General features: G+C 31.2%; 1 protein-coding gene across 2 annotated transcripts; it reads left to right on the forward strand.

Moving 5' to 3' along the window:
* LOC128159834 (putative ankyrin repeat protein RF_0381) lies at positions 1–26926 on the forward strand. Of its 2 annotated transcripts, XM_052823031.1 has the most exons (9): positions 1–81; positions 597–661; positions 889–1075; positions 3302–3409; positions 3714–3777; positions 22485–22660; positions 23667–23696; positions 23816–23845; positions 24728–26926. In XM_052823031.1, exons 1-9 carry the CDS (start codon positions 60–62, stop codon positions 26254–26256), a joined length of 2211 nt encoding a protein of 736 aa, XP_052678991.1. In that variant the 5' UTR covers positions 1–59; the 3' UTR covers positions 26257–26926. The 2 variants fall into 2 exon arrangements, with proteins under 2 accessions (XP_052678991.1, XP_052678992.1); XM_052823032.1 differs by lacking the exon at positions 23816–23845.

Raw genomic sequence — 26926 nt, forward strand, 5'->3', positions numbered from 1 at the left:
ACCCTTTAAAGAAATTGAGTAGTGAAGCAGAACTTCCTATTTAGGTTGTCCAGCTCAATATGCATCCTTTTGATTGGATTAGTAAGTTATTCATTCAATAAGAAGAGGTTATGTGTTTATACATCATAATAATAATAACGAAGTCAGAGTAATACATTTTGAATCTTATCTTTTCTTCTTTTTTACTTTTTTGTTTATATATGAAAGAGTTTGATTGCTGCAATGGTGGTAGGGAAACATGCATTTCTTCATATATTTTTGTATGCATAATTATTCAGTCTTCATAACAGAAAAGTAAACTTTAAAAATACACTATGTGTGGAAAAAACTTAATACATGTGAAACAAACAGACGTCGTAAGCATGAATTATTAACAAATATAAACATCAATCGATATTTATCAGATCTACTTATTATTCTACGGGTTACATACGATATTCATGTGTATTAATCTTAAAATATAATAAAGAATACAATTTAAACATGGTGAAATATATTGCTTAATGAATAAAACTAGGTACTTTATCTCGTCATCAAGATTTTTATTTAATTTATGTTTATTTTGTGTAATGTATTGCTAATCTCCATTGTTGTAGTAATATTCTGCTTAGACTGTATCTTATTTACGTTTGGATCAACAACACCTTCTTCAAATCAAAAGGTTAGTCTTGGTAATAAATCTACATCATTGCAAGTTATAATTATAATACAAAATCGTTGCCTTCCAATAACAATTCTTATTCTATTACAAAAATTATAAATCTAAAAAAAATTCAACAGATCTGCGGCGAAAAAAAAAACCAAAAATATCTCAGAACATCTTACGTGAAAATCCATATTAAGATGATAAATATAGAAAAGAGAAAATAAGTATATGCCATTTTTTAGGAAGTATACAACTATGCCATTGATGTCTGGCCCGTTCTTAGCTGTCCAAATAATGAGTCGGAATGGCAAGCAGCTGCAGTAAGGGCTGGCTGTAGTGGAACACGTGGATACCATTGTGTCCCGGACAAATTCCATTCAAGGCTCATTGAGTTTTGCTACAACAGAACGCGTATTTTTGTACCTAAAGGTAAGGTGTTTTCATTATTATTCAAGACCTGTCAATCCTAATATATTAAATAAAAACACCAAACTGAACAGATTTAAAGATACTTCCTAATTGTCAAACAATACAATGTATGATAAAAACATACGAACAGTGAAGGATTTAGGCTTTATTGTACACTTCCGACTATTTGTATTTCAAAATACACTACAAGTGGAAAGTGCACGAAAACCATGTTCCTCCAGGCAAAAGCAAACTCGGTGATAATATTTCTAGTTAAATTTTAAATTTATTGTATAAATGGGAATAAATCATTTAGAATTTGTTAAGTGTGAAGAACGATGGTAAATTTGAAAGAAAGGATGGGCGAATTATAAATTTTCTCTTTTCGAGATATTTTTTGTAATTTATAATAGCGCATATTTATAAAGTTTTAACTTCAAAAATTAAGTTGAGTGGTTTCAATATAGCATAGCAATTGTTTGAAAACATTGGTAAGAACAACATTATTAATGTATGTATAGAAAAAATCATTCTCTTGTTAAAGGGGCATGGTCACGATTTGGGTAAACAATTATTTTTCCGATTTTGATATTTACAATGCCTCAGAAAGACATTTTCAATAGGCAACTGAAATTTGATTGTCATTTGTTGAGTTATAAGCGAGTTACAGAGATTGAAATTCCTTGCAATATAAACATAGCGTTTGTTTACATTTTGAACGTTGAATTAAAAATTTCAGTTCTAAACCTAAAACGAATGTTTTAAACTTTAGGAACTGTTAGTCTATGCTTAAGATAAATAAACAATAGACAAATAAGCTGGAAAAAGATTTGTTAACTGGTATATTGAACCCATGTAAACAAAAACAGGGCACGAGCCTTGTTTACTTGACAAAGAATTGTGAGCCCTGTATATTGCTTAAAACTCTACAAATGACTCTCAATTTTTTTTTTATCATTAGAAATGCATTTCTGAAGCATTATAAATAATAAAAACATAAATTAGAATTTGACCAAAATCGTGACCATGCCCCTTTAATGTTCAATAATTAACAAGGAAGTATCTATTAACAATACTTTATCTTAGGAAAAAGGAAATCAAGTTTTACCGCACTTCTTGTAATCTTGTTCATTGTTTTCTAAAACATCTATCACCACTGTAATGTTTCACACTATTACAACATATCACTAATTCAATAATTTCGAGTTTTGAATGTAATTATTTCCGTAGTACCAAAATCCCGTGTATTCAATTTGTTAGCATTTTCATAAAACCGTTTAAAAGTAATTTGATACAGTTTTGATACGTTTTTTGTATAAATTGAAAATCTCACTATGATGGAGACTTGAACATATCAACAATTACATGAATAAAAATTGGAAAAGTAAAGGAGTAAGAGTGGTCGAAAGTACATGGAAACATTTAAATTCAAAGTTTTCTTTAGCTTTCTTTTAAAAAAATAAACAAGTATATTTTTAAAATAATATATTCTTATAGACTATGACGTCGTCGGGTTAGGGAATTTCTGGACTAACATGTCTTTGAGTTTACTTAAAATATGGATTCATCCATTCTTATGTCACCTGAATAACAGTTCATCATAAGTAATGTTACACTTTCTACTAATGAAAATTGAAAATGCTAAATTGTGGTTTAAAAAAAATATATGTTCGTTTTAATTAGCTCGATTTAATGAAAGTTCAAATAAGCTTTTCTGGTAACTTTTTTCCGGCGTAAGTATGTACAACCGTCTACTTACTTACAGCCAATTTTAGTCAAACTTGACATAGAGCATTTTCAGGTGAAGATTTAAAGTTTTATTTAAATAAATGGCCTCAACCTCATTCAAGGTAATAATATATTTCAGAAAAACTAAGAAATTGTTCACTTCTATTCAATCCCCGGGGATAGGGTGGGGCATAAACAGGGTTAAATTTATACATCAGTGTGGATAGGAAATATTTTGTAATAATCTTAAAAACTTTCTTATAAACAGCTTGTGTACAAGCATAGATAGATTCTATCTTTTAAAAATTATCAAATACTTGACATTTAACATCGGAATATGTGCAGAAAAAAATTTAAGCAAGATCTACACCCTATAAAGTCTTCCGGACTGCTTATATTTGACTAGAGAGAGCTGATATGATAAATTATTGTTATTGTTGCGCAGGTGAGAGATATGCCGCCTAGCGCGTCATCCTTATTTTTCCTACAGTTCTTAAATTCGCATTTCATATATTTAAGAACACTGTCTAGAACTTGCTTCAAATGGAGTTCTAAACTACGTGAAATGCCATGAGTTTACAAAGGGATGTCCAGAAAATCATTATTTTAGTAATGAAATATACAAATGTAAGTACCAGATTTTATAATATTACTGAAGAAATTAAAATTAAGCACTTTCAGCACAAAATCAACTGTGGGCTTATTCATTTTTTTTCATGAAAATGAGAAAAACAAAAATTTACTTTAAATCCTCAAAAAAAATTATTAACATTCACGGTCGACTTTCAGAATCTCCACAAAGTGTTTTCAGTTAAACTAAAGCCGGTGTATTTACATGCACATGTTGTATCTTTTTGCATGAATTGTTCTTGTCAGTCTCTTTTAATTTAGATAGCAATTCAGATTACATACTTAAAATTTCAATTTTCAGATCCATTCTGTCTAAGTTTGGCTTTCCAATGTTTCACTTCGGACATCAAATGCCTGGATCAAAAGTAAGATACACAACACACTTCAAAAACATATTAATAATTATATTTGTTTGTATCAATTTATTTGGTTGAATATCCTCAAAACCCAGTAGTTAAATGATTCGTTTTGGAAATCGCAGATCACTTGTTCGAATAAGCAAGCGCCTTTCTTCAAATTTACTTAATCTTAATTTTATAAGCATAATTTTATCCAAAATTGCAAATTTTTCGCTGATTATGCATTATGCTGCCTATCACACTTAAATAATTTCCTTCTGATTTAGAAAACAATTTCAAGGTGTAGTAAGCCATATTTCATGAATTGAAGAAATTTCTTTTATATTTAGGAAGCTCCTCCGTTGGAATAGTTTAGATCACAATTTTCTCAACAAAATACCATATGATAATCATTTTGTTTTTGAAAGGTTTGGCTAAATGGTTGAGCCCAATAGATTATTTACTCACTTTTCTCTCTGACTTCATTGATATTGATTTACGAAACTAGAAGCATAGACTTTTCCTTGATATTAACTACTTGATAAAAGTAAATTTTAAAGTAACAAAAACTAAGGTTTTTAGCTCACCTGAGTAGCAGTGAGATTTTTTTGATCATTGTTTGCCGTCGTTCTCGGTGTCGCAAGCTTTTCACATTGTCATGTTTTTCATTTTCATAATGGCCATGCCCTTTTAAAGGGGAAGATAATTTAGAATATCAGAAAATTTGTTTGCATTTTTCAAAAATCTTCTTCTCAAAAACCATTTAGCTAGAAAAGCTCAAATTTGTGTGGAAACAGTTTCAGGTCGTGGAGATCAAGTTTGTTTATAGCATGGTCCTTATGGGTTGGGTGAGGCCACAATGCGGAATGAAGTTTACAAAGGAATGTATAGATAAAAATTTAATACGAGGGTTGTCCCAAAATAGCGTAGACAGAACGCATAACTTAAAAATCTGTTCATTGCTATCTTATTAGATTTCTGTGTTTTCTTCAACAGCCCTTTGGCAAACAATACTGAAAAATTCAAATCTGTACTTTATTAATTTCTTGAGAAAATGAATAATTAGTAACAACAAGTTTTGTATGGCGGTGCAATGTGCGACGTCAAATATTTCCAGTCTTAACGTTGTTGCTACACCCCCCACATCATTTATGATAACATATAAGTTTTATTTCCACAAATTTCTTGAAAAAATATTTTCTTTGAACATGAATCCTGAGTGCACATTCAACATACATGTACATTTCTTGTTTTGTTTAAAAAAAAATATTTACTAATTACAAACGATATTCAGACTCCAAACGTGCCCTGTATTACTTGTTGTCTAACGTTCGTCCTACCGAAATGTGTTGTTCAGCATTTTCACGTCCATTTCTATCGGTTTCTTTTTTCTCTAACTGTCATCATACTTGTCCAAACATGTTCAAAATGCATTTCTAGGTGATTTTGTTAATTTCATTTACTTTAAAACCCGCGTAGGATTTGTTTCAAGGTCTTTACAAAAAAAATTCCCTTGTCGCTGCGCCGCCTTAAACGCTGACGTCGTCATTTTATTACAAGTCAGCAATTCAGTTTGTCACAGCTATAAAATCTTTTAAAACTTTGTAATAGCCAAAAAAATTATGGGTATATAATTGTATTATTAACAAATACAAATGTAATTTTTATTTGAAGTTTTTCATTCAAAAAGTACTTTTCCTCGTATTTTTCATTTCATCATGTTGATTTTCAAATTTCTTTTTTGACATTGCGCCGCATGTCTAATTTATGATTAAACATTCTTTTATATCACTTATTTAATCTCAAACAATATTTAATTTTAAAACATAATTTAAATGCAAATTACTTAAACCCCTTGCGGCACAAGTTTTATCTGTCTGTGTCTTCGATTAACTGAATAACGCCACTTGTCTACGCTATTTTGGGACAACCCTCGTATATCTTCTTTAAAAGGGAGTAAGTCAAAAACATGTTTTAATTATATAAATAAAGTGGCTTAAAAATCATACTACTTGAAATAAACTACATAATTAAGTTCCAATGCACCCTTGAACATTTTTTTATCTATTTCGGTTTGGTTAACATGTACAATGCACACAATGCTTTGAATAAAACGCTGATTCATGCCTTTCTGTTACTGAAGTGACTGAACAAAATTGAAGGTGTTGAGGTTCACGCGTAAATTTAAAGAATTATTGTAAATTCCTTATTAAACGCCAGGAATTCTTATCCGCGTAAAATCGCAAGAAGCACACCTCGCGGTTTTAAAATCATGTCATTTTTTTCTGAGAGTTGAGAACTATAAGATCTAGAAATGTGAAAAAATGTTCCGCGTTCACGATTTTATATTCTTGCGATTTGATGCAAAACAGCGGGATCGCGGAAATGAATACTCGCGTAATATAAGGAATTTACAGTAATAACTGTAGGCATAAATATATGTATCTTTATTCAATAAATGACAGCTGTTAACCTGCTGCCATTCAAAGTTGAAAATGACCTCGTCTAATTTTTAGACGGGGTCACGTGACCCCGTCTATTGGTTTAATGTCAGCCGAAGTCTCAAACCGGATGGCACGCGTAGAACACATGAATTGAGTCTACGCGTAAGAAAATAGTGCAGAAACTTTTCATGCATTTCTGTAAATATATATTATAAAAACACGCATTAAATCGTTTTAAGTCCTTTAAGTGTAAACCAAATTCTATAAAGAAAATAAACAAATAGCTTTATTGATCAAAATATTCTTGCTTGGGTTCAATAGTTGTAGTGTTTTGTGGAATGGAGTTACGTAAAAGATTCAGTTGGTGTATGACCTCATAAAATCAATAGAAGAGGTTGAAGGTTGAATCAAAAGTAAAGTTCCCAAACGCAATGTGCCGTTTTTGAAAAGTTGTGAATTTTAATACCGAACTTCATGCGCGAGCCGAGGTTAAAATCTGGACGGGTTATTTAAACAATAAGATGCTTTCTGTGGTGATTCATTCGGGATATGAAGGTAGCGACATTGCAGGAAAAATACATAACCCGCGTTAGCGTGTTATGTAAATTTTTCCTGTAATGATCGCTGTAGGTTTAGACCAATCGGAAAACAGGGCGTGTAAATTTCAGTCCTGTCACTTTCAGCCGCTGTAGATTTCGACCAATCGATAAATGGGGCATGTAGATTTCAGTATGGCTGTATCTATAGAGTTATGAATCAAGGAAGGAGTCTTCTCGTTATCAAACATACTTCTTATAATAAGAAATTAATGAAATTTTGACACAGTCAAACGGATAATATTACCAAATGATTCTTTTAGTTTAATCAAATTTGACCTTTTTGTTTTCGCATAAAGGTCAGGTCAAGGTCACTACCTTTTTCCTCAATGTAAAGGATGATAAAAATAAGTGTAGCTCTTTATAGTTCTGTAGACATTTGTTTAAAATTTGAAGATTCTATTCTTCAATGAAATGATAGAATATCAGAATGTGTATCAGCTTATACTTCTGAATTGAAATAAATACGTACACTTAAATTGATATTGCTTTGCCCGCATTTCCTCTTAAATTTTGAAAAATTCTTGATTTTTTTGTATGCTTTCAATAATAAAATATTTCTGATTTTTATGTATTATGAAGACTTTATATAAAGATATAAATTGACAGAAAAGCTAATATAATGACCATTTAATAAGAGAGAAAAACTGATTTTATTGATTTTTTTCACAAAAATCAAGGTATAGAATTGGCGATTTAAAAAGCTTATAAAAATGTAATTTGATAGGCAAATCATATTTTAAAATCATATTCTGAAACCCAAGTATCATATCATTAGTTCACTTTAGTAAAAAAAATCCAACATTAATGTTATAGTTTTTAAAATCCTAAAACATACTCATTAATCTGCAGCAATTCTAATTGCGAAACATGTGATATTTTCCTAGGCCAATATTACGCTAAAAATATAGTCCTTGTTAGATTCTAAACATTGATTACTTTTTTCTATGCCAAGTTGTATAATAGTAAAAAAGAAAGAAAAATATACTATTTTGATTTTCTTTCATCTTGATTTAATAAACAATTAATCAAATTTACGTTTGACAAGTCGAAAACCAGAAAAGACCCCTTCCTTAACTATAACTTTCCGTAAGAAATAGAGGAAATTATGCTTGGTAGATGTAAATATACACAGATATTCTACATATTTAATAGCTGTTTCATTGGCTTCCAGTCTACACGCGTTATGACTGCTGTTCATCTCTAAAGAAATTTTGTACATAGAAAATAAAAACAAGTCTGAATTTGCCTTCTCGTTCGTTGGCTCTTTAGTTCATTAAACTGAATTTAAATTTTGAACAATGCATTGTAAGCAAAATCTATATAGATTATACATTTTGGGTGACCAATAGATAAATTGATATATACAATCTTATCGATTGAAGAACCAAGTTAAATGTTAATGTTCATGTTGTCCAGCTTAGTTGGAATATACAATCATGTAGTTGTTTAAATGTTATGAGACATTTTCTATTCGTTTTAAGGGACAAAACCAGTCATATTCATGATTTAAAAGAATTCTTCATCAATATCTTAATGACTCTCATCAGAAACTCAGCTGATCTTTCTCCAATTGAAAAATATCTCGCACCAATATAAGACCTATGAATTCAGAGAAAATGCATGGTTGTTATGTTTTAAATTTTTAATTCATCGTGTGGTAGTACATGTAAATGAATAGGACTTATCTCAATTTTAAGAAGATAAAAAGTACGTTTTTATCGTAGTTTTAAAATCTAGATTTACAAATCCTTTATTGTAGCTCTTCGAAAAATTTGAAATTAAATCGCTTTCGAAATTAAGTTCATTTTTCCAAGACACGCATTAAATTGTGCGTTTTATAAACGAGAGTGTATTGAAAGGACAAAGATCTCTGAAATGACAAAATCCTACAACATTTGTTAATTTTACTGTTAATAGCGTTAACTTTGCATATTTTAGAAAGAAGATGGGTGAATAAGGTGTGTAAAATGCCCATATGAAGAGAGATAAGATATTCAAATAAATCTGAATCAATAGCTAAAATTTACAATTTACAATTATCATGTATAACAGCCAATCAGGAAAGGTCTACCCCAAAATATGACATGATTCATTTACTTTTAATCTCCAATTTCTAGTTTTATTGATTTGAAAAGCAGATGACTGAATTGTGAGTATGGTTTTTAATGAAATTTCAGAAACGGTTGTATCGTGATTCGTGTAAATGATGCACGAGTTTACACAAAAATAGCAGTAAGTGGCGAACGAATTATTTTTTACCTATTAATTTTATTTGAATCGCTGCAAGAAAATCATGACAGGTTAGACAGTCTAAAAAATCAAAATGGCTACCGCGACAATTTTTTTTTATTGTTATAATAGCGAGCGCAGCGAGCTCCATAGACAACGTGTACGAACGGAGGAAATTCGAGTTGAAATCTGCACATTGTTCAAAGAAAATTTTGTGGACCCGCGTGAAAACGTTCTACTATCCCAGTGATCCTTTGCAGTGCATAGCAACATGGCGAAACAGGAAGCGTTTCTAAGGAAAATTCTTACCTGTAAATCGCATACATCATTTTCATTTAACAATAAAAAATCCGTTTAAAACCATTAAAGTAAACAACACATATGCTTACGTAAAAAACTGTACCTATGACGTCATTTCCTTCCCCGAATTTGTCCGACAGTTTACAAAAACTGTCGAGCGCAAAAATGTTAACTATGACGTCACAGTGATCTCGGTTTTATATCCCCGCGATACATTTAGAGGTGGATCAAGCATCTGTACTGAATGTAACGTGTAGGAAGTACTCAGTATATAGGGCGTCACCGTTAATACTGATACTGCGCTCGCTATTAACGGTGACTCTTTGGCTGATTAGTTTTGTTTTGATGATTTTTTTTTTGCTCAGTAAATACACATGCAAGTTCCATGCTAAATTTATTGTCATATTGATCTAATCATTGTATACGTTAGGTAGGTGACAAAAATTATTAAAAAAGAAAAGTCTTATCGTTATTAGATCTACGTGTAGCCACGTCATTTTGTAATGAATAAATAAAAGAAAAAAATTAAACTGTAAAAATATCTACATGTATTTGTTATACTTGCATATGTGGTCAAACCTTTCAATAATATTGGAGATCACACACTAAAAAGAGGGGGAGGGCACATATGTCTACAACGCTTATATAGCGTACAAAAATTAAAAAGATTAAAAACACAATTGATGTCACACAGGAAAATAATCAAAACACCGGTAACAACAAGGAACAAAATAAGAAATAACAGAGACACACAATTTATTGATTTTAATGATCATTATTAAAAGGTAAAGTAGAGATAAAAAATAAAAAAAACCGGCTTTGTGTTTATCAAAATATTTTTATAAGTCTGTTTAACATTTTATTAATGCTCAGTGGTAGTTTTTTGTTTAAGTGTATAAGCCTAAGAAGGGACCATTGGAATAAAAGTGTGATGTCTTCCGGTTCCTTGCGGTGGTAAAAGTTTTCGAGACAAAGCCAAATTTTTTTTGGTTTGGTTAAGTCCACGGGTTGCATTTAACAATGATGACATATGTGTGGCTCCTTCTGCGCTCGCCCCAACGGTCACACCGTAAAACATATTACTTGGAATAATCTTATTGTAAAAAAGAAATATTTCTAAAGTTAGATGCCTGTGTTTGTTATCGGTATACAAAAGTTAACTTTGTTCGGTAATTAAACAGTTTGAGAGTTTTCGGAGTTTTCAGAAACCTTGTATAACAAATACCGTCCGACTTGTAGATTTTTCCTTTGATCACTAAATAAATAAATCTGACGATTTAAATTATTTACCTAAATATAGTTGTTTTGATTTTCCCGGTTAGTTGTAGTTTTTTAAAAATTTTCTTGGGGTCTTATTTTACATAAAATACCGTTGTGTCATTTTTTTAACAATTATGAAGAACAGTCCCGGCCAGGATTTAGCAGCAAAATTATGACAAAGTATCAGGCAATTCAAAAAGCCAAACTTTAGCATACTAGATTGAAACAACTAATTCAAACTCATAATTTTTGAAACATAATCGAGGAAAACGTGAACAATTACAAATTCAAACTTTCAAGACCCCGTCTTTCAGTACTCTCAGTACTTTGATTTATTTCAACTCAAGTTCTACGGTAACTGAGTAAGTATGCTTTAATTGTAACCGGGAAATACATTCTCTAAAGTCAGAATACCATGGTGAAATTACAACAGCAGACACTTTCTACGAGACTTGGCATCTGGTGACAATTTTCACAACTATGCGGAGATGCCTCCGACACTAACCTTTGCTTTTAGATTTCAACGAACATATTCGACGTTGGTTTGTAATCTAGTGGAAAGTCAAAGGTAAAAGAACGGTCTCAATTGGTATTGTTTAAAATATTCTGATACTGATGCTATATGATCTTTAGGTAAAACAAACCGGAATAAATGGTGTGACGTCATTAAATAATGCAATATGGCAGTTCTCATAGTGACGGTAAATTTAAATTAAGCGATCGATTTTCTTAGTTCATTCTACCGGGATTTTTAATGAAAATAAATAGGATTTACAATTGTAGGATATGATATATTGTACAATATCTTTTAAGTTTCCTTCCCTCTCAAAACCCATTTTGCCAGAATATCTTGAATTTGTGTGGAAGCATTCTTAAGTAGTGTGAAAACAAATATGTTTAAAACCATGGTCCCCGGCTGTTGGATGGGACCACAATATATAAAGAGAAAATCTTTAAAATTTTTCTCAAAAATCATTTGGCCAGAAAAGCTTGTGTGGAAGCATTGTTTGGTACATGTAGTGTAGATTTTTTGTTCAAATGATGGTCTTAGGTGTATAGTGGGGCCACAATGGGGGATGTTACACAGACAAAGACACACACACACACACACACACACACACACAGATATATATATATATATATATATATATATATATATATATATATATATATATATATATATATGATTGCGCCCATGAGAAAAGGGTGCTTATGACATTTTTTGCACATTATTAGATTTTTACATAATTGAATGAAACACATCTTAAAGTTGTAAAATCCAAAATTTTATTGCTATACGCTAATTTTAGGTAGAGGTTTTGCCCGTATACAGTGATGCTATTTTAATACAAAAATCACGACGTCGTGTTCACATACGCAACGTCAAGTAAAGGTGATCACACAGTACTGTGAATTAGCCGTTTAATAAACGTAAAATACAGCTTTTTGTTATCAGTATCTTATCACATTGTTGAATATAGTTGTATGCCTGCATCTATGCTATTCATTTATTGGGCTTTTTTTAAATCATAAATAAAAATGTTTCTATTGACAGCGCTGTTCTCTGCCAGTGTAAGGTTATTATTCAAAAAATAAAATGGCGGTTGTGTAGTTACGGTTTATTTTGGGATATCAACGAGTAACCAGTTATGGAGTATTCTATGTGAACATATTTGATTTACATAAACACTGTCTTTCCATCTAAACTATCAATAGCTATAATATTTTAGTAGCTTTTGTTCTTAAACAACATATCTGATTTTCGTGACATTATCAAATATGTCATATTTTAGTCGTGAACTTTGAAAACAATATCAGAAGTTACGTATTATTCATGATCCATTGTACAACTTATTGATACAATTATAGTGGCATCACTGAACTATTCTTTTGAAGTTTTAAGAATAGTTTCAGTATTAACCTGTACACTCACAAACACAATAAAAAAAATGAAAAATAAGTTAATTAATTATTAAGTTAACTAAGTTAATAAATAAAAATAATAATTCTAGCACTGTCGGGATCATACCCTTTACACCACCCCTTCTGTTCAAAAGATTTTTCCATTCGACTTTGTGCAGAATTTATTGAAAAGAGTGCCCCTTCCCTGGATCAAATGATATTTCCAATACTGATAAATTTCCCCTAATTTAAAATGGTATTTCTTTAGTGTATGTGGGATATTTTTACTTTCCGATCGCTTGTAGGCACATTTTTTTTTCAAACTACTGTGATTGTTTTTCTACAATGCTTAAGGCCCCCCCCTACGCCTTTGCTTACACATTTAGGGCGTGCCCACACCTGGAGAACAACATCCAGACGATTATTATCTGTGCATGACTATCTTACAGCAAATATGTAGGTTTAGTATTATAGAGAAAACATGCAGTATGCAAAGATTGATTCAGTGTTTTGAATGTATATTTCACTATCGGTTTAAGACAACTATCAACCGTCGATTATCCATTATCTAAAGCTTATGCTTGCATTTAAACACACCGTCAGTGCGCTGTATTCTAGCTGTATCATTATTTTTTATGTTGTCAGACTTACAGTGGAAAACCATATACCAGTTACCTTTTGTCAACATTAAAAGTACCAAATTACAATGGCTGCAATTTAGAATTAATCACCACATTCTAACAACTAATAAATATCTGTTTAAAATAGGAAAGGAATGTAGTAAGTTGTGTAACTTTTGTAAACAACATGATGAGACAATTTTTCATGTACTATGGGAGTGTCCTAATGTTCAAGAACTCTTTCAGCAATTTTTTGAATTCTGTCAATCAAAGAGAATTACAATCCAAAGAGATCCTTTAATTTTTATATTCGGGCTACACTCTGACCCTATTTCTACAGAAATTTATTCTATCTTCTTGGTTATGAAATCCTATATCTGTAGGAAAAGATGTCTTAATGAAGCACTAACAATTCATGAATTACTTATAGATATTAAAACACATATATCAACTCTGAGGTATATAGCTATCCGAAATTGCAGATTAGATGATTTTAATAAGAGATGGGAAACTTGGCTTTTTCTTCTTAATAGACTTCACTGAACAATTATAGCAGACTCTGACTGTATAGAGATGATATAAAACTATAAATCAATTACTTACTCATGTTCAACGACCAATTCTCTCTCTCTCTTTCTCTCTCTCTCTCTCTCTCTCTCTCTCTCTCTCTTCCAAGGAAAATTTTTGTTTTGAAGTAAATTTTCTCAAAGCTGTTATCACTTTATTGTATACAAATGCATTTGATTGTTCAACTTCAAATAAAAAAAATCAAAAAAAAAAAAAGTTATTGATTAATTAATGCTGATCGAATTCAAAAATAAGTTCGGATATAAAACACGAGATAGGTTCAACGCTTATAATATTAAAGTAAAACATGGTTTTTTTATCGGTATTAAAGCAGAAAATAGCGAGTCAATAATTTTATATATGGTAGTAACAATATGAGCTGTAATTATGATGTCAAACATTTTTAGCAATAAATTATCACTCACTATCACTAATTATCACTAACTGTTTGGAATACTATTCCGAATTCTTGTGTCACCGTACATATGCATGTAGGTACTGGCACAATAACAGTTTCTCATTTTTTTTAGGCATACTGCGTGCGCCTAAAGAATCTTGATGTATTTTTTAAAATATCACGCAAAAACATAATGTACAAATGTTTATCTCCTTTTTTTATTTGTAACGTACATTTAGAAGTCAGGTCAATGTATAATTAGGTTGTGGTTATCCTGTAATAGGAATCACTTTTCTTTTATCTTTTTGTCAGTACTTCATGACCATTTTGTTGTTCTGGCTCTTTGTTTAAATACATAACTGGAAATAGGAAGATTTAGTTTTTAGAAAAAGATAAGAGTATGATTACATCATTTCTGATTTATTCTCAGGAATCAACATCTAGATGGTGACGTTCTGCATACCGGTATTTAACTTCTCTCGAGTTCATTACAAATAAGGAATCAGACCACTAATCAGGAATTTGACTGTTTAACACCTTTTGAACAGTATTAAAAACAAATTTGACATCATAAGGGAAGAATTAAAAACAAAAAATAAATATTTACATTACAATTTTCAATACAACATAGAAGAAAACTTTTGTTTAAAACGTCCTTTTTAACAAAAACACAGCCGATAAGAACATAAAATGGTGTTTTGATTAAGTTGTACACTAAGTAAGTTCTTTGTTTGTACATTTATTTACATCCACAAAATATCTTTCCCTTTATTTCTGAAGAAAATTAATTGTAATTCATAGCCCTGTAGAAACTGTAAGGACTGAAATCTACAGGCTCCGTTTATCGATCGGTCGAAACATTTATCAACCTAGCTAAGAAAAATCCACGACTGCACGAAAGAATCTTGATGATGTCAGACTCGACCTTCCAATTTAAGACGACTTAGCTTTTCGGTTTATTTAACGTATTGATGTACATTACCAATGATTTAATTAATTTTACTTACTCTTAACGACCAATCCATTAAATTGTTAACAGAAGGATGTAAATATAAACAATAAGATACTTTTATTGATGATTCATGCAGGTTATAACGGTAGCGGCTAGCGATCATCGAAGAAAAAAATTACATAACCTGCTAAGGCGGTTTATGCTAAATTTTTTTTATATTATTTTTTTTTTTTGCAATGTTGCCACCTTCATACATTGCATGAATCACCAGAGAAAGCATTTAATTGTTTGATTCGCACTTATCATACGCACCCAATTTTGCCCCTCTAATTCATAAGAAAAACGGGTGTTTCTATAGAAACTGAGAGAGCTGAAATCCTCACGATCCATTTTAGACATTAAATCGATCGGTCGAAAAGAAATCATGGGCAGAGATACAAACAATATGCGCAAAAAGTGAGATTTAGTGCATTTTCAACAAATTCCAATAGGGTCTTCTAAAAAACTTTATAACATTCAAGATTACACAGGAAATCGGGGTCACTAATATTTTTTTTTATCTAAGAACAATTTATATAACAGTAAAACTTCATGCAGGAAATTTCATCAAAATATATAGAGTAGAAATAAATAGACACGGCCTAAAAGAATAAAAACAAGAAATTGTGTATTTTTAAATGGCATATCAGATTCACTTTGTACATGTAAATGTAGCGTTTTACTTAACATTAACGATTCTGTGAGGAAACACAAGCACGTTATCTAAACTTAGGACAAATTAAACAATACAAGTATTTACCGGATCGGTGAAATGTGTGCAGAACTGCAGACATTTCATCTGTCTTTTTTTAAAAATAGATTATTTACTGTGTTCTTTTCAGCTTGTTCAACCAGAAATGTTTCTAGTTACTGCTTTTTTAATAATCTATTAGAAAATGATTTCGGAAAAAAAGCTAGTTTATAGAACATGTATATGCAGCATAAATTAAAAAGTCGTACATCGTTAAAACAATATTGGCAACGGTGCTTGCTGAATAAAGACGATACATGTACATGTATTATTAGTCTGTATTTGTTACGTTCATTTTTTTTTTTTTGCATTCTTAATCAACGCACTATTAGCGTAGATTCCTGTTTAAAGGAATAAATATCGGGAGAAGCGCATCTTGCGAATTATTTTAAAATCTCGCTTTTTTTAACATATGTAACCTTAAATTCGGCATTCGCGATTTTAGGTTCTCGCGATTTGATGGATACTGCTGAATCGCAGAATATAGTACTAGCGTAATATAATGAATCTACAGAACATGTATGTGGTCTGAATAATGATTTCCTATCTTTAAAACAAGATAATTTTTTTTATTTGTGAAAAAAATAAATATGTTAATATCAATGCGCTGTAAAAAAAAACAAAAAAAAAGGTGAAGCAGACACCTGAAATTAATAGCAAATGAATAGCAAAAAAACATAGCCAATTTGGAGCATTGAGCTAATATCGGGAAAAATAGAAATACATGTAGTTAATCAAATTTGTGTGCAAATAAAGTATAAAAAAAAAGATTATTTGAAAAAATGTGAAAATTAATTTTAAAAAAGGTATAAAAACAATAAGCTATGAAAATGACGCTTTATAAATTTTACTCTTTTCAGACGACGTTATGACGCAACGTCATATGTTTGTGACGTTATTTCTCTGTTTTGTCAAAAATGTCATAAGCACCCTTTTCTCATGGGCGCAATCATATATATATATATATATATATATATATATATATATATATATATATATATATATATATATATATATATATATATATCTATGTATATATATATGAGGAAGAATATATAAAAATCTTTTCAAATCATCTACAAAAGCAAAAACTTGTGTTAAAGTAAAAGTTGTGCAGATTTAAGTTTGATCAAACCATAATTCCCTTGAGAAAAGTAGGGGCACAAAGAGCGGATTTTTGAAATCACTACTTATTCAAAGGAAAAGAGAAAAATCATATACAAATACTTAAACAACAAAGGGGGCTTAGTTTGTACCATAAAACTATATGGATAAAAATTGATAGAAATGTTTACTTTTTGTGCAATATCTACTCCCTCTTTTCGTCAACATATTTTGAATTTAATACTGTAATGCTGATCTTTAGAAAAACAATTACGTAAAAATGATATTTTAAAAGAAATACCAAAACACGTACATTACAAAATATGCATCATATCCCGATGTATAGATTTGATTCTGTTGTTCAGTTGAGCAATGGGGCCTATGAGCTTTTTGTTTTAAACATTATTACTCAGAATATTAGTAGAGATTATATTGTTAGAAAATTCATTGAGCTCTGGGGTATAGAATGGAAACGTGTTAAAATAATAGAATGGGTTTTTTTTATTAAATCATTCATGTTTTTTCTTTTGGTTTAAAAAAAGTTTATTAATTTCAAAGATACAAACTTTATTACAGAAATGATTCTACCTAACATGTTTTGATATGTTTCGATCTTGAATGTGAAAAAAATTCAAATGTATATACAGTTTTGAAATCATTTTTAGACTGGGTCACGTGACCCCGTCTATTGGTTTACTGTCAGCCGAATTCCCAAACCGGCAGGCACGCGTAGAACACATGAATTGAGTCTACGCGTAAGAAAATAGTGCAGAAGGTTTTCATGCATTCCAGTAAATTAATGTATCATACGGGTTATACACAGATGTTTTACAAATTAAATAGGTGTTTGCTTCCAGTCTACTTGCGTTATGACTGCTGTTCGTCTCTAAAGGAATTTTGTACAAAGAAAATAAAAATAAGTCTGAATTTGCCTTCTCGTTCGTTGGCTCTTTAGTTGATTAAACTGAATTTAAATTTTAAACAATGCATTGTAAGCATAATCTATAATAGATTATACATTTTGGAAGATTTATACATCATATAATATATACAATATTATCGATTGAAGAACCAAGTTAAATGTTCATGTTCATGTTTTCCGGCTTAGTTGGAATCAGGCTTGTGGTGAATTATATTGTAAAATTATGCATTACATTACCATTACTTCATGATTTTGGGCATTAAATTACCATTACCATTACTTAATTTTCTTGTAGTAATGCATTACATTACCATTATGAGTAAAGTAATGCATTACCATTACTTTGTGAAAAGTCAATAAGTTTTTAAAAAGTAATTTAAAAACTAAATAAAGAGTTTTTGTAAATATTTCATAAATAAAACATGCTAAAAAATATTAACAGGTTCATGTTCACTATCAGGTTCAAATTTGATGACTTATACAAGATTGCTGTTGCACTTGCAGTTCTCAAAGTAAGGTTGGTCCCGTAACATTTACACGCTAATGGCGGGGTTGACAATCTCTGTTATTTATGTGTCTGATTTTCGGAGTATGATTTTTAATGAAAGGAACGGTTGTATCGTAATTCGTGTAGGTGATGAACGAGTTTACACAAAAAGTAGTAAGTGGCGAACGGATTTATTTTTACCTATAAATTTTGCATGAATCGCAAATGAAGAAAATCGTTCAAGTTCAAAGTTCTTGGAATTTTATTGTAAAAAAATATTTCTAACGTCAGGTGCCTGTGTTTGTTATCGGTATACAAATGCTCACTTTGTTTGTTAATTCAGCAGTTTTAGAGTTTTCGGGGTTTTCATAAAACTTTTATTGTACGGATACCGTCCGACTTGTGGATTTTCACTTGGATCACAAAATTGAATAAATCTAATGATTAAAATCAAAGTACTGAAGTGCTGACGTGAGTTGATTTTATCGATTATCATTTATGTTAAAATCAAGTTATCTTGCGTGGCAATTAGTTTCTAGTCTGTATTTAAATTACGCACCTTTTATAATATGAATTTTGATTAGACTTTTCAGATAAGAATTTAGAGAAACCCCATATGAATCACGTTGTGTAATATTTAAAGATAGATTTCAAACTATGTATTAGTAATCGAAACAATTCTAAAAATTGTATGGATCCAAGCACTAATGATATTGAACTCCAGCCTCGTTCAACCAGTCGCTCAGCTATCTCCGTTAATCTCCGACAAGCAAGAGAGCCTCTCTGTTTGTCGGAGATTTACGGAGACAGCCGAGCTTTTGGTTGAACGAGACTATATTAAACTCTGGCGTAGGAATACATGAGACTACATAAATATCTAAATTGTTAGTATTATATAAAATCTTACTATTTTCAATGTGTTTATAGATAAGTTTCCTTGAAAAATAATGCTTCAACATACATTACATCGAATCTTTCTATGATATTCAAGAACTAAGACTTGTCAGCGATGATGATTTGTGCTTAGGTCCAAACATTGTTTCACTTTTGGTTTGCCAGAGTGACTTCATAGGAGAGTTGATTAAAATCAACTCCCAATTATCTACTTTGATATAGTTATTTGATTTTCCCGGTTAGTAATAATTTTTAAAAATTTTCCTGGGGGTCTTATTAGTCCCCTTCCGGTTTTCACCAAAGGGGACTATAGCTTTCCTCTGCACCCGTCAGTCCATCTGTCCGTCCATCTGTCTGCCCGTCCGTCTGCCTTTCCCACTTCAGTTTTCCACACTTTTTAGGTCTTTCCACCTTTCAGGTGAAAGACCTTTTGTATTTCTTATGTTTTTTATTATTCTTATAATTTTTCTTTTCTATTTTCCTTGGGACAACTTTTTTATTTCAAGAGATATTGAAACAATTTTTTCTTTATGTTATTGGCCATTAAAAGTTATGGTACCAAATGACCCTTTGCTTGATAACTCCCAGAACTTACAAAGTTATTGCCCTTGTGTACGAAAAGCTTGTTATCGCTACTCCTCTGAAACTATTAGAGATAGAGACTTGGAACTTTTACCAATGTCTTCAGTACACTTAGAGGGTTCTTCAATCTACTAATACCGAAAGGATCCGAGCCCCCCTTCTATCAGTTATTGCCCCTGAAAGTATTTGAATTTCCATAAAATCACTTCCAACTTTTTTATTATTTATCATAGAGACTTCGGACCACTTGGGATGGAAGCGTCTACCTTGGCCAAACAAAATGAGATAAAGGTCAAAGGTCAAGGTCATCTGCAAATCTCTTAATTAATGAGTTTTTTGATCTCTTTTGTTTAGTGTAGTAAAGAAAAACTTTTTTATGGATGTAATAGGAAATCTTAAAACATTTTAAAATGTATCCCCTTGGCTCCTTCTTTTAAATAGTTACAGAGTTATTGCCCCTTTTGTACGAAAAGTTTGTTATCGCTACTCCTCTGAAACAATAAGAGATAGAAACTTGAAACTTTTACCAATGTCTTCAGTACACTTAGAGGGTTCTTCAATCTATTCATACCAAAAGGATCTGAGCCCCCCTTCTATCAGTTATTGCCCCTGAAAGTATTTACATTTCTATAAAATCACTTCCAACTTTTTCATTACTTATTATTGAGACTTCGGACCACTTGGGATGGAAGCGACTACCTTGGCCGAACAAAATGACATAAAAGTCAAAGGTCAAGGTCATCTGCAAATCTCTTAATTAATGAGATTTTGGATCTCTTTTGTTTAGGATGGTAGAGAAAAACTTTTTCATGGATGTAGTAGGACATCTTAAGAAATTTCAAAATATATCCCCTTGGCTCCTTCTTTTAAAAAGTTACAGAGTTATAGCCCCTATTGTACGAAAGGCTTGTTATCGCTACTCCTCTGAAACAATAAGAGATAGAAACTTGAAACTTTTACCAATGTCTTCAGTACACTTAGAGGGTTCTTCAATCTATCATACCAAAAGGATCTGAGCCCCCTTTCTAGTAGTTATTGCCCCTGAAAGTATTTACATTTTTATAAAATCACTTCCAACTTTTTCATTACTTATTATAGAGACTTCGGACCACTTGGGATGGAAGCATCTACCTTGGCCGAACAAAATGACAGAAAGGTCAAAGGTCAAGGTCATTTGGAAATCTCTTAATTAATGAGTTTTTGTGTCTCTTTTGTTTAGGATGGTAGAGAAAAACTTTTTCATGGATGTAGTAGGACATCTTAAGGCATTTCAAAATATCACCCTTTGACCCTTACCATGTAACAATTATAGAGTTATTGCCCCTATTGTACAAAATGCTTGTTATCGCTACCCCTTATTAACCGTTAGAGGTAGAGACTTGAAACTTTTAATAATGTATTCAGTACACTTAGACGCTCGTTCAATCTATCATACCGAAAGGGTCCAAAGTCCCTTTTATAGCAGTTATTGTCCCTGAAAGTTTGAACAATCAATAAAAACACAAATAACTTTTGAATCAATAATCATAGATACATCGGACCACTTGGTATTGAAGCGTCTACCTTGTCAGATCAAAATGACATAAAGGATAATGGCCAAGGTCAAGCAATAAAAAATTGCAAACTTGATCGTTTGACACTTTTTATGAAGTAACGCAAAGAAGTACTGTATTCTATCGAAACAATCTTATGTCAAACAAAAAAAACAAAGAGGTGGAAAGACCTCTAATTGTTCGAGAACAATTAGTCTACTAGTTTTTCTTTACGCGTTTGAGGAATAATATGAAATTTGCTGAACAGCTTCAAAATGTGAAACTACAGATCAAGTTTACACTATTGTAGCGTCTGGTTGACATACTTTCGAGAAAATTAATTTTTTATATTCCAATTTTTTAATGTTCGGGTTCGTTATTGGGCTCGGTGTGTATCAAATAAACGAGGAAAGTATGTTGTCAGTAATAATATCGTGCATTTCTTGGACCATTCCTTTTATTGTTTCTAACAAACAAATAAGTTCTGTAAAATTGTGTCAAGTATTGTGTTGTAAACTTAATCGACAGGGTTTAATGTATTATTACAACAGGGTTCGTTATCGGGTAGGTCTGTTGAGACGGTAAGAAATGATATTCTGCATAACAGTGCATTGTTTTCACAAATTTCTACAAACCGGTAGGGGACGTGTATTGCTTATGCTATACTCTCAGAATGCTTGTTTTACATGATATACCGTTGTGTAAATTTTCTACAATAATGAAGTAAAATTTAGACAAAGTATCAGACAATTGTAAAAAAGTCGAATTAACATAGATTGTAACAACTAATTCAAACTCATAAACTAGGGAAGCATATTCGAGGAAATCCAGGACAATTACAAATTCAAACTTTCAAGACCCCGTCTTTCAGTACTCTCAGTACTTTGATTATATATCTTTTTAGAAGAATACATGTACCTTTACCTTATTATGCTTAAAAAGAATAAAAATGATTTCTGTGCCGTTTAAATGATGACTATTAATTTAATGAGTGGCCAACTTTCAACATGGACCTGAATTTAAGATGTTCATTTATAATCCGTTTTGTCTTTAAACACATGTAAGTAGGAATTATTTAAAATGTATTCTAGATTTGATTGTTTCATCATTCATTATTTGAAGAATTAGCAATGATTATGTCATATATTGATAGGTTTAAAGAACAGCAGAACAAAGTAAGGCATCCAGACTGTACAACAACAGACTGTGAAGGGAAGTTACCCCCTGAAATAATTGTAGCATTGATTTTGATAGTGGTCGTACTTTGTTTTGGTGTTTCCATGTTGTTTTTGTGGATATACAGGAAAAAGATTGAGAAGTTAAAGCCAGGTAAGTAAAATTTTCTAATAATGGACAACAGTTATCTCTAATTCGTCTTCTTCTAAACTATGTTTACTATTTTTTATGAAATCTCATTGAAAGTTTTCTTTGAATTTGTTTTCACAAAGACCTACTTTTTTATATGGTCCATATATTTTGTATTTGACGACATGAAGCTGATTTGATCAGAGTTATGCCTATAGTTGCTCATTGGAACGATGAGGTTCCTTGTCTCATGTTTCATTTTATAACTGTTTATAAACTCATTAAATGTCATTTTTTATGCAGACAATTATTGCAGGACAATTTTACAATTTTGTCCTATCAAATTAACTATAATTGCAAAATGATTTTAAATAATAAATCGTCGACCGTTTTTTATTTTATTTTTAGAATTACGGTTTTTTTAATTTTATAGAATTACAAAAAAAATCAAGTATTTAAAGTTGATTTTAATACTTGTTGCTATAGGAAATGAATTTTTTCTTATTATTGATTTAATGTTCAGTTCAGTCGAGTTAGCTTTTTTTCATCGAATGATTCACTTCATTTAGTACATGTTTCAAATCTTGATCAATGAATTGTTGCTGATACCAAATGAATTGGTACACATTAAGTCCACGCATAACTGCTCAGTGATCATGCTATTGTTACAATTATCACTTGGTTATAATTGGCAATAATTAGTCATTAACTAATCATTGTCGCATCTAGGATTGAAAGAATAAACCGGTGTCTATTTAAACGAATGAAAGTTATGTAAATAAATGAACTTCTGTAACAGTTACATTAAAATTATATTCTAAAGGAATACCAATACATTAAAATCTGCAATATATCCCGAAGTATAGATTAATGAACAGGATGGGCCACATCGCTAATCTCAGCAACAACTTAATCATAAAATTTTCAAAAAAAACAGTCGGCGTCTGCTTACCAAAATAAATGAAACAATCTCGACATCAATCTTTATTATTTTCTTCTGTCAATTCTTATTTACTAAATCGTATTTCAGATTCTGCTTCTATGGAACAAGAAGAAATGGGTAAGCATATAATATAGGTTAAAACGCTTACACCATCTATACAATTGATTCAGAGAGATTGAAAAGGAGAGTCAGTGATAACATTATATACTATTTAACAAATTTAATTATGATTTCAGTTGAAAAAAGACCAGCCGTTGGCATATCGGGTAAATGATTTTTTTTTTATTAATCTAATACTATTTCAGTTTTTAAAAATGCTTTACCGTCCGTTTTCCTGTCACAATTTTGTTTGCATACAGTTTTTAAACTTTAGAATTTAACAAATCATCGTTTATAATTTGATATGTGTTGTAATGTTGATTTGCAATAATTATAATCATGGAGACCAGCAAGTTCCTAAAGATTTTTTTTTATCAAAAGACATACATGAAACTTCTTTTTAATTGAACACATATGCATTATCCAAACTATACCCTAGAAAATGATTGAAAGTTCTGTAGATTCGTTATAATTTTACATTTAATTTAAGTACATATTGTAGATAATAATCAGTTACAGTATTAGTGGTAGTGTCACGTTTATGTGCAATTACGTTTTAGTTTTTATTCTATTTTTGGGGTCAAAGGGCAATAGAAATAGCTTTGGAGGGAAAGGATATTTAATAGATTTATATAAAGCACTTCATCTCATAGTCGTCAATCCCTTGTCATATCTCTCTTTAAAAGCTCATTGTTTAATAATATTTGTGATATGTTCAATATTAAACGGAGGCAAAATACAAATTAAACCAGGCCATTAAGTGAACTAATGGTAACTGAATTGTTAACATGGTAACTTCATTACCGCGTAACAAAGAAAAATAGAAACAAGAAGACGATGAACTTTATATGATAAAAAGAAGTTATTCAAGCATTTGGTTAGCTGAACTAAATTGTTTCACATTTTTTTTACGTGTACTTGATATCCATGAATTCACTTTTTTATTACTGCAAGTGTATAAAATATATGAAGTGCGAGTTTAAAGCATTTTAACGCCATCAGTTTTTTTAAAATAAATAACCGTTATAAATAAATAATTTCTTTCACAGATGATCTACAAGTGTTAGGAAAACTTCAAGGCGAGCTTGTTTTTGAAGACATATATCTCTCATTGCTGTTAAGGAGACATTGTCGAAATGGTGTTTTTAAAAATTTCATATATTTGTTGGAGACGAGAATAATGAAAAAGCAAAAGAATGAATATGATGTTAACCTTCTAAAAATTCTAACAACACGTGACGAAAACGGTTTTACCTTATTGCATTATGCAGCAGAGGGAGGTTCGGTAGATATTGTGAAAGCGTTGATTAAGGCAGTGGATGAGGCGAATGAGCATTTAGAAATGGAGGACAGAACAAATATAGACGATACAACACACGATGGTCTCACAGTGTTGCACATTGCCTGCAAGAACAAAAATCGCTCTCTTTGTAGACACCTATTGATTGACGAAAACTATAAAGATCTTCTATACAAAAAATCGAAGCAAGACTGGAATGCAGCACATTTTGCTGCTATGGGAGGAGACGAACATATAATGAATATGCTCGGAAGTAGGGATTTAGATATCAAAGATGTAACAAAAAATGGACTGAATATTTTTGACATTGCTTGCATACACAATAACACGGAGATGTGTAAAGATCTAATGAGCCGTGAAGATTTGAAACTTCCATTAGACAAATCTGATTTACGTGGATGGACAATCGCACACTTTGCAGCAATGGCTGGAAACGCAGACATAATTGATTACTTAATTGCGAAAAAAGTCCAAATGGTGAAAACTAAAAACCAAAAAACCATTTTGCACGTGTGTAGTGAATTTGGGAACGAGGAATTGTGTAAAAAGATATTGAAGCATTTTGGCAAAATGGTGCATGACAAAGATGAAGAAGGTTGGAATGCACTACATTATGCTGCAAAAGGAGGAAATCTGGGGATATTTAAGAAAATAGAAAGATTCTTTCAAGGACGTGTGTGCGAAACAACAGATGACGAAAGAACAGTTTTACATATAGCTTGCATCAATAACAGAACCGACATTTGTCATTACATTTGCAATAAAGAATCATACAAAGACATAATTAATAGTACGGGTGAGTTTAGAGGTTGGACAGCAGCTCACTACGTCGCCGTAGAAGAAAGACATGATGGAACTGAGGAAACTCTTATTCGTACGTTAGTAGATGGTGGAATAAATATAAAATCTACTACAGTCGATGGACTCACTGTGTTGGGAGTAGCATGCGAACACCGAAATGGAAACCTGATCAACTTCTTGTTAAACGAATATAATGACTTATTGGGCGTTGGAATAGAATATTTAGAAACCGCAGCTAAAGCTTCGAATGATGATTATATTGTTGCTAGAATTCAGGAAGCTTTAAAACATTACAACGGAGAAATAGTCCATGTAAAAGTAAGAAAGGTATCAGAGAAAGAAGGCAATATCAGATTTGAAAGAAAACAAGGATCTGAAGAAAATGTTGCTATGCCAGAAGAAGAAGAAGAAAGAGATAGCACGTTCGCAACAAAACAAGGATCGGAAGAAAATGAAGCTTTACTAGTACCTGGATGATAAACTTTCCAATTTTTTCTGACTTAATTGTCATTTTATGTTTAAATTGAAAATATTGATTATATTCAAAAGTGTGCTAGTGAATGACACATAAACCACGAAAAGATATATGAAACAAAGAAAAAACGCCCCCAAATGTTTACTTTTTTTAAATACCAATTGCTAGATGTAATACCTATTTTCGGCTGGCTTGTCCATCACATATATTTTAAAGATCATCATTTAAAAGGCATATACATTTCGCACATAAAGCATTGTAAACATTCTTCGCTACGTGGGGGGTTATAACATTTATTCTTTAATAGTTAAACTATATTGTGTGTATTCCTGGTAAGAATGATTCGTCTAATCAAAACAATTTAATGGGATGTGGTGATATGCATGTATTTGTTATTCATTTTGCTTTAATACTTTGCATTTCTTCACTTGTGAGTGTTTTGCTTTTGTCAATGATGTAACGATGTATATCCTTAACAATGACGGGAACATTTTGTAAAAGTGAATGCCTATGACAATGTTTTCAACCAATCCCCATAGCGACCACGTTATTCGTAAATCAAAAATATTGATTTATGAAAAATGAATGGGATAATTTGTTGCGTATATATCGGATCTCTCATGACTTGCTATGGTATATGATTTTTATCCAACGAGATATGTGTTTTAGAAA

The sequence above is a fragment of the Crassostrea angulata genome, chromosome 8, assembly GCF_025612915.1.
Source record: "Crassostrea angulata isolate pt1a10 chromosome 8, ASM2561291v2, whole genome shotgun sequence".
NCBI lineage: Eukaryota > Metazoa > Mollusca > Bivalvia > Ostreida > Ostreidae > Magallana > Magallana angulata.